Source organism: Bremia lactucae, linkage group LG7, assembly GCF_004359215.1.
Source record: "Bremia lactucae strain SF5 linkage group LG7, whole genome shotgun sequence".
Classification (NCBI taxonomy): domain Eukaryota; phylum Oomycota; class Peronosporomycetes; order Peronosporales; family Peronosporaceae; genus Bremia; species Bremia lactucae.
The window spans coordinates 3,163,413-3,171,592 of NC_090616.1; the positions used below are offsets into that span (position 1 = coordinate 3,163,413).

Here is an 8,180-nt window from a genome sequence, read left to right on the forward strand (position 1 = left end):
TCCCAAATCCTGAGCAGTTGATACAGAGCTCACGCGTCTTTGCACGCATATTCTTGCCATCAGCCTTCGGGAAGGTAGTCCACTTGCTAGGCTTCTTAGCTCCACCAGGGACTCCGGCATACAAGCGGGCCATCATATTGCCGAGCTTGCCGCGCTTGTAGTAGACTACGTCTGTATCGCCGAACTCCATAGGATTGGCATCCGACCTCTCTGCCGACGGCTTATACCAAGCAGTTGCCGAGGCACTGCTTAAGGATTGCTTCTCAAATAAGACAATCTAGATTGCCTCTTCCATCGTCGACGGCACCTCTCTAAAAGGGTCTATCGCAAGGGGCCGTGCCGCAGTCCGTTCATGAACGTAGGCACCTTAATGTGTTCCGTTATCGGACACACAGCAATACATGCCGACAGCGAGCGCATTTCTTGCACATATTCTTGCAGGGATCGCTTCGCCTGTCAAGCGCGCCTGAGGCAGCACTTTGTTTTTTTGATGGCTGGTACATAGCTCGAATCTTTGTCTCAAAGATTGTCCATAAAAAGAACGCCTTACCGTCGCCATAAGCGCTGAGTAAGCCCACACTAAGACCGTACCGCGCATATGGGACAAGGCATACGGCACCGTTTGAGTGTCGTCTTCGATGAGCTGCGCTATACCGCATTGCTCCACAGCTACCAGCCAGTGGACAATCGCGTGCGCTGCAGTTTATCGAACTTTGGCGGGTACATTCGAATGGCCCTCGGATGATGCGGCAAGCGGAGGGTATCTCAACAGCCCCGTTGAAAGCCTTGCTTTGAGCCTGCTGACGCCTAAGCTCATCCTGAGTTTTAGTGACGGACTCCGCCGCTGTATGGCTCTGTGCTTCGGACGCGGCCCTTCGCTTTCCAAGCACAAATGCCTCAAACTGCTCCAAATCAGCAACAACATGTTGCTCAGGAGGACTGCGTAAGAGCCTGGCCAGGGCCTGCTCACGAAGTTTTCGCGCTAAGTGCTCTGCCACCTCCCGATGATGTGCGGAGAGGTGAGGGAAATGAGTCCAATAGATATCGAGGCTCATTCTCACGTACACGCAGAGATGCGGGTCGTGGGAAGGATTTAAAGTGCTACCAAGTGTAGGCGTTTGCGTTACTATAGCAGCCACGGTTTACTTAAGCACACACCTTTAAGCGCAGTGAGGTAGTTAGTTAGCGCCTTAGCGACCTCTCACAATGAACTAAGTACCTTAGGACAAGTGTCGTCACTGAAGCGGTAATCCGGCTGCGCACTGGTGAGGTTCTAAAACTGATTTATATTAGTCGAATTAATATAAAACTTGTTATCTAATCAATGTATGCCCCCTCTGTAGACGTTCTTCCATACATTGTGAGCTTATTACTAATCAGAATACCTCGAATTACTGATGACGCTAGCCGTCATCCTTTCCAACGTTACTACACCTATGTGCATCACATTCACAAGCTTTGGCAACTATGTGAACCACACCCGAGTGGTAGGTCTTCGTACTTTGCATGAAGTAATTGACCATCCCGTCTAGTGTAACCTTAGCCCGTTACACTTGGAGTATGTATAAACTTTAGACAAGACTTGTTACTTTGCAGCTGGTTATTAATCGTGCTCCCGATGAGCGTAAGTTGTCCTTATTACACCACGTTGAGTGACTTGCATCTGTGAGGAAATTCCATCGTCCTCGCCAAGGAATTTGTTTCTTTACTCAGAAGCTTTTTGCCTGTATGAGTTGTGATGCTACCGAAAATGACGAAGCCACACAACAGTTAGCACAAAGGAAGCGCAGCAACAGATTTTTACTATAACTTTTAATTCTAAATAATTTTATAGGAAAAATATTAAAAAATATTTTTTTTACATAAAAAAATAGAAAATTATTAAATATCCACATAAAATAAATAAAATTATAACATAACTATGAACAGATAATCAAAAATTTAAAATATGGGCCACGAATTTCTAATAAATTTTGAATTTAAAAAGGATACTCGAAATGCTATAAAAGTGCATTTAAAAAGACCTGAACTAACTTAGCCCTGCACTCTAAAAATTGCAGTGGGACCTTCTGTTGATCAAGAAACGTTCAAACAATTAAATCTCTCAAAACCTTTTGCAGGGAAAAAGCATTTTTAACGCGCAATGCAATACGCGATTAGTATTGGTAGGCATTCGGACTTATCTCAACTGGAGACCGTTAATGTATATTTCCTTCCTGGGCTAAAATATTCTATAGATGTAGTGGCTCCGAAAAATGTGGCTATCGTCGAAATGTAGTCATTTAAATGCGGCGCCATTTACAATTTGGCTTCTTGACACAAAAGATGGTGTCGAACGCGGAAACTTACTCTCACGCACTATTCCTGCCGCGTGCGTAGAACGAAAGAATTCGTCACGGACGTTACACAGTTCCTTTAGTAGAAGGCACTGTACACCGTACATCTCACTATGTGTATCATAATTATTAACAGCCGCTACCGAAAAAAATTGGCTCCCTTAACGTGTGCCTACGACTTTGTTGGGTTTGAAATTGCAAGCTTTCATAAATTTATCTCTAAAACGATTTGCGGCATCTACAAGAATGTCATATTTTGTGAAATATGCGCAAGAATGTACCGTCTGATCAAGTGCAATATGCAAAAAATCGAGTGACCACAGGCGTTACATTGCAGCAAGAAACAAGTTAAGAGCAAATTAAGGGTATCGATATTTCCACAACTAAAATTGATATCCCCACAACTATTTTTTGGAATCTATTTTTTAAATTAAAAGAACCGTTCGCGCTTAGGAACTCGGCAACATGACTTCGTAATTCCTCCCACCATTTTATTTTTAAAAATAAGTATAAAAAAATCGCAAACGTAAATTGTTATTCTCACAACTTCTGTAAAGATATGAATTGTTATGGACACAATGCCGAAAATTAATTTTATCATGAAAAAGGATCGATGAAGAAAAATCTACGAAGAAAAATCTATAAAGAAAAGTCTTTTACGGAAAAGTATCTATTTATTACTAAAGCTTGTCCTGGATCTGAGCTAGCCAAAAGTCGCATTCCTCACTGGTGAAGTGGTACTGCCAAATTGCAACAATCATGGTTCAATACATTCTGAGGCTGATACACGATGTAACGGGGTGTATCATTACATTAAATTAAAACTTAAAGGTTGTTAATAAATTTATTATCTAAAAAAATATATATTTACGAATATTACTTCACATAGTAACATTCGAAAAGCTCATTCATTGGTAGATATAGGCCTTTATATCTACTTGCTCCGCGGTCCAGTAAGTGTAACGGGGTCCTTTCACTACTACTGATCAGTACAGTGAACCTTACATCGATTTCAGTGTAGATAGGGTGCCTCGAAACTTCACGTACACATGAGTAGAGAAGAATGTTTCTAAGTAGCTAAGGGTCTTTAGCTACCAAAAGTAATTCAATGGATTTAGAATTAGGGAAAAGTAAAACTGAATTAATATAATTAGTTTTCTAAAGTAATGATTTTCTATCTACTACTGAACTTATGATATTAATTTCTAACTAAGTATGGCGCCTCCTTGCGCACCGCACAATCGTGTCTTAAAACGATTGGCGAAGTTGATTTAGACTTAAATCAACCAATCAATGGAGCTAATGTCTTATTGCATCAATAATATCAAATTTGGTATTATTGGGACTATTTAAGTCAAAATTAATAAAGATAATAATTTTGTACTTCTTTGCTTATTTCCTCTTATAGAAAATAATACTTAGGTAACGGGACACCCCGTTACAGTCAATATTGGACGCGCGCAAGAGAGAGACAGATAAGACACCATCACATGATTTGTATTACTCTATAATTATAATGGTAGAAAATAGATAGAAACAGAAGAACTTAACTATAAAAATACAGTTTACTTGTAACCCTCTTTAAAGCAAGTGTTTGAAAAAGTCTTCCCACAAGTGTCTTCGCTCCGGCTTGTCCTTTGCCAAGACCCTTCACTTCGACTCGCTTCGCTTTCCTTCGGTCCGCTTCAAACCTGTACAGGTTATGAGCGCAAGTTAGATGTCTTCTGCACACGATGCCATGATCAAAATCTTCGTCGACAAATTCAACGGAGAGAACTGCTCAACATGGAGCAGTTACACGCGCGGCGTATTACTGACCAAGTCCACGTGGCATGTCGTGAGCCGGGAAGTATCACCGACGTTTGCGTAACCCCGGGATATGGAGGACTACGTACAGGCGAGCAATTGCGCCTTCGGTCTGATCCTGCTCTGCACCACTTGCACTGAAGCTGTGCGAAGTGGACTTGTACTGAAACAGTACAAGTCGGCAGTGCCCCGTTACACAGGACTTAACCCTTTCATTGTAGATGTCAGCATTCTCCATTTTGAATTATGTTTACATGTTTTGGCGTAAAGCAAAAATGGGCAGTCAATTAACTTAGGCGCAGTTTTGCTCTGTCGATTCTCCTGAGTAATGTCTGACCTGTCCTTATTTTTGGATTAGTTAAGTTGAAATCTGAGTCCTAATTCGCACGTTATGTAGTGAGATTACACTTTAAGTTTGCGAATTTAAAATTATTTTTTTAAGAACAAGATGTTGCATGTAGTAATTAAGTACGAGCGGTTTATTTAAACTCAAAATATATATATTGTACAGAAAAGTTGTGGGAATATCATTACCCTAAATTCAGAGATATTTGGCGTTTTTGTAATTTTGTTTTCTTCTTAATTAAAATTTTGCCAGTCTACTGTCAAATTAAAATTTAGTCAGGAAGAGTAAAATCACGCATGGCAGACCCGAAGCAGCGGCGAAAGCTGGCGTACGCACTGCAGGCGGACCTTTTGTTTAATCCAGACTTTTCCTTAACACCTGAAGTCATTGAGATTATGCAAGTCTTTTTTGCGGATCTAGAGCCGGACGCGCGAGGTACTATCAGTTGTAGTACATTGGCAGACGAGATTGCTCGCTTGGACCCGAACGCAGAAACGACCCGTAGGCTTCAAAAGGACTTGGCAGATATGGATGAACGTATCGACTTCTCTGCTTTTTGTAAATATGTGATGCGCTGGAAGGTGCAAAGTCCCGAGGCAGTGCAGACCGTGTACAACTCGTGGGCTTCACAGATTGTCGCGCTTGACTTTGACATGACTCACAATTTATTTTTCGACCTTAAATCAGAGGCAAAGCCGCGCAATTGGAAATCTTTATTTGGAACCGATCAACAACTGCAGCAGCGACGTAAACTTCACAAAGGATTTGACAATGTTAATCACGAGGTGGAGGATGCGTCAAATGCCAAATGCGGACTTCATGCTGAAGACACATTGAATCCAGAAGCGAGACAAAATAAGGTCGACAATATGAAAAATATTTTTTCGGATGCTACTGCCGCAGCCGCGAACAAAATTTCTATTCTAACGGTTTCCAAGTCGTTTGTTGCTGGTAGCATGGCTGGAATTATCGCCAAGTCTACATTAGCTCCACTGGATCGAGTGAAGATTATTTTTCAAGTAAATGATCAACGCAAGTTTACGTTTCGCAATGCCGCCAAAATGGCTCGCGATATTTACGTCAATGATGGGTTTCGTGCACTGTTCCGGGGAAATTTGCTTAATATTTTTAGAGTAATCCCGTATGCGGGACTGCAACATTCAGGGTTCGATTATTTTAGGCATAGCTTTCACGCGTACAATTTCCGTAAGGCAGAGAGAAACCATTATACCGAAATGCCTAAGTTAAGTAGCGTCCAGCTGGTCACAGCGGGATCGTTGGCAGGAGGGTTGTCGTTAGTGGTTGCTTATCCGCTGGACATTATTCGAGCTAGGTACATGGTGCAGATGGGAAAGCAACGGCACACTAGCATCTATGACGCTGTTGCCGCAATGTATAAGGTGGAGGGCATGCGCTCATTTTCGCGGGGATTATTGCCCTCAATCCTGGGTACGTTGCCGTACACCGGCATCGGGTTTTCTTTAAACGAGCGTTTTAAGAATTGGGTCAGTACATTCAAGAGTTTTCAACGTTCTTTGAACCGTAAAATTTATGTGCTTGATTGGATGTAATCTTTAGACGCTCGAGTATAAGTATCGACACCTGGAGGACAAGGGGCCAAAGCCACAAGCGATACATTTGAATCCGGTTACCAAGTTTGTGTGTTCGTACTTTGCAGCTTGCATTGCGCAAACCAGTATGTGTCTCTATTTTATTCAAATTCTTATGCACTTTGAAGCCTCAATTGAATTTTGAAATGCTGTCGCTAGGCACATATCCGTTGGATACAATCAGGAGACGAATTCAGACTGACGGCTATGCATTTGGATCCAAACCTGAAAGGCAGTACACGGGTGTTGTCACTACTGCACAAATCATTTTGAAGCAAGAAGGCTTGCGGGGCCTGTTTAAGGGTGTGTCAATCAATTGGATGCGAGTACGTTAAAACAATGTTTTGCAAAGGAAGTAACATTGCTAATCTGGAAGGTGTCTACGCAGAGCCCTGTATCTACTGGTATCAGCCTAACGGCGTATGATATCCTCAAGGAAGTACTAGGCGTTGAAAAGATAGTATAGTAACTCGCTATGTTGAATAAATTTAGCAGCTTAATTAAATTTTCAGGCAATATTATCAATTATTTGTCACTAGCTCATGTGGTCCCCACAAAACAGTTCCTAATGTCCGCCGGAATTGAGCAGCGCAACCAAGACGCGACTGTGTACGTCGGCAACTTAGACGACCGCGTAACGGAAGAGCTTCTTTGGGAGCTCATGCTTCAGGCAGGAAGCGTCTGTAATGTACACATGCCGCGTGACAAGGTCTCAGGAGCTCATCAGAATTATGGCTTTGTAGAGTTTCGAGCCGAGGAGTGTGCTGAGTACGCAGTCAAAGTGCTTAATATGATCCAACTTTACGGCCGCGTGATTCGCGTAAAGAAAGCTTCAAATGACAGAAAAAGTCTAGACGTGGGTGCAAACTTGTTTATTGGCAATTTAGACCCGGAGGTGGACGAGAAGTTGCTTTACGACACTTTTTCAGCCTTTGGAGGTATCGTAGAAACCCCAAAGATTATGAGAGACCCTGATTCTAAAGCGAGTAAAGGCTTCGGATTCATCAGTTTTGACTCATTTGAAGCCGCTGATTTGGCCATTGAATGTATGCACGGCCAGTATCTTTGCAATCGACAAGTGGTGGTTCAGTACGCCTTCAAAAAGGACAGTCATAATGAGCGCCACGGCTCTGAAGCTGAAAGACTACTTGCTCAAACAAACCCGAATAAACTAAAGCCCCATACCATGTTTGCTTTCACAACTGGAGCTCCTCCTGGTATGGAGGTGCCTCCACCTCCTCCTCTTCACTTCAACCAGGGCTTAGGGGGCTACATGGGCATGGGTATGGTGCCGCCTCCTCCTCCCCCGGCGATAATATATGCACCTCCGCCGCCTCCTTCGATGGGTATTTTACCAACGGCTACGTAGGACATGTATGATGCCCTGCAAAACGAAAAACGAATTATTTTAGCCTCATTCTAATACAGCTCCTTTCTCGATCGCTTCACTTTCTTCTGTCTTCACATGAATGAGACTTAGGTCTTGCGTATTTTTTAGATTAGGTACAGACGCGTCACAGGTGGTCAATTACCTAAAAAAAGTAATTAGACCCAACCACTTGGGTGTGGTTCACATTGTGACCAACCCTTGTGTATGGAATACCCGTATTTAACATTAAGATGATGAAAGTCTTGAAAAAAACTAAAAGTAGGAATGCGCTAAATATGTTTATAGAATAAAGCCGGATATCCAGTGTGTAACGGGCTAAAGTTGCCCTAATGTTACACAGTCCGCGTTAAGTGCACTTGGTGTACTTGGGGGGTGGTCAATTACCTAAAAAAAGTAATTAGACCCAACCACTTGGGTGTGGTTCACATTGTGACCAACCCTTGTGTATGTGATGCACATAGCTGCATTCACATTAGAAGGATGACGCCTAGTGTAACGGGGCACTGCGACTTGTACTGTTTCAGTACAAGTCCACTTCACACTGCTTCAGATGTGAGTGGTGCCTCTCGTTAGGTGACGTACACTGTACGTATAAAGGAAGACTTCTCTTAAGGCAAGTTAGCTTAAGAGTGTAAAATGAAAACTGTATTAATATAGTTAAGTGTCTTGTTAATCTATCTTTGTAAATGTTG

At 42.4% G+C, this 8,180-nt stretch overlaps 2 protein-coding genes across 2 annotated transcripts; both read left to right on the plus strand.

Moving 5' to 3' along the window:
- Positions 1-4,784: 4,784 nt before the first annotated feature.
- CCR75_004073 (uncharacterized protein) lies at positions 4,785-6,619 on the plus strand (the record flags this gene model as incomplete). Its single annotated transcript, XM_067962163.1, has 3 exons — positions 4,785-5,993; positions 6,067-6,424; positions 6,487-6,619. 2 exons carry the CDS (start codon positions 4,785-4,787, stop codon positions 6,241-6,243), a joined length of 1,386 nt encoding a protein of 461 aa, XP_067822269.1. The 3' UTR covers positions 6,244-6,424; positions 6,487-6,619.
- A 47-nt stretch (positions 6,620-6,666) lies between these two features.
- CCR75_004072 (uncharacterized protein) lies at positions 6,667-7,467 on the plus strand (the record flags this gene model as incomplete). Its single annotated transcript, XM_067962162.1, has 1 exon — positions 6,667-7,467. The coding sequence occupies one exon, from the start codon at positions 6,667-6,669 to the stop codon at positions 7,465-7,467; it is 801 nt and encodes a 266-aa protein (XP_067822268.1).
- Positions 7,468-8,180: the final 713 nt, after the last annotated feature.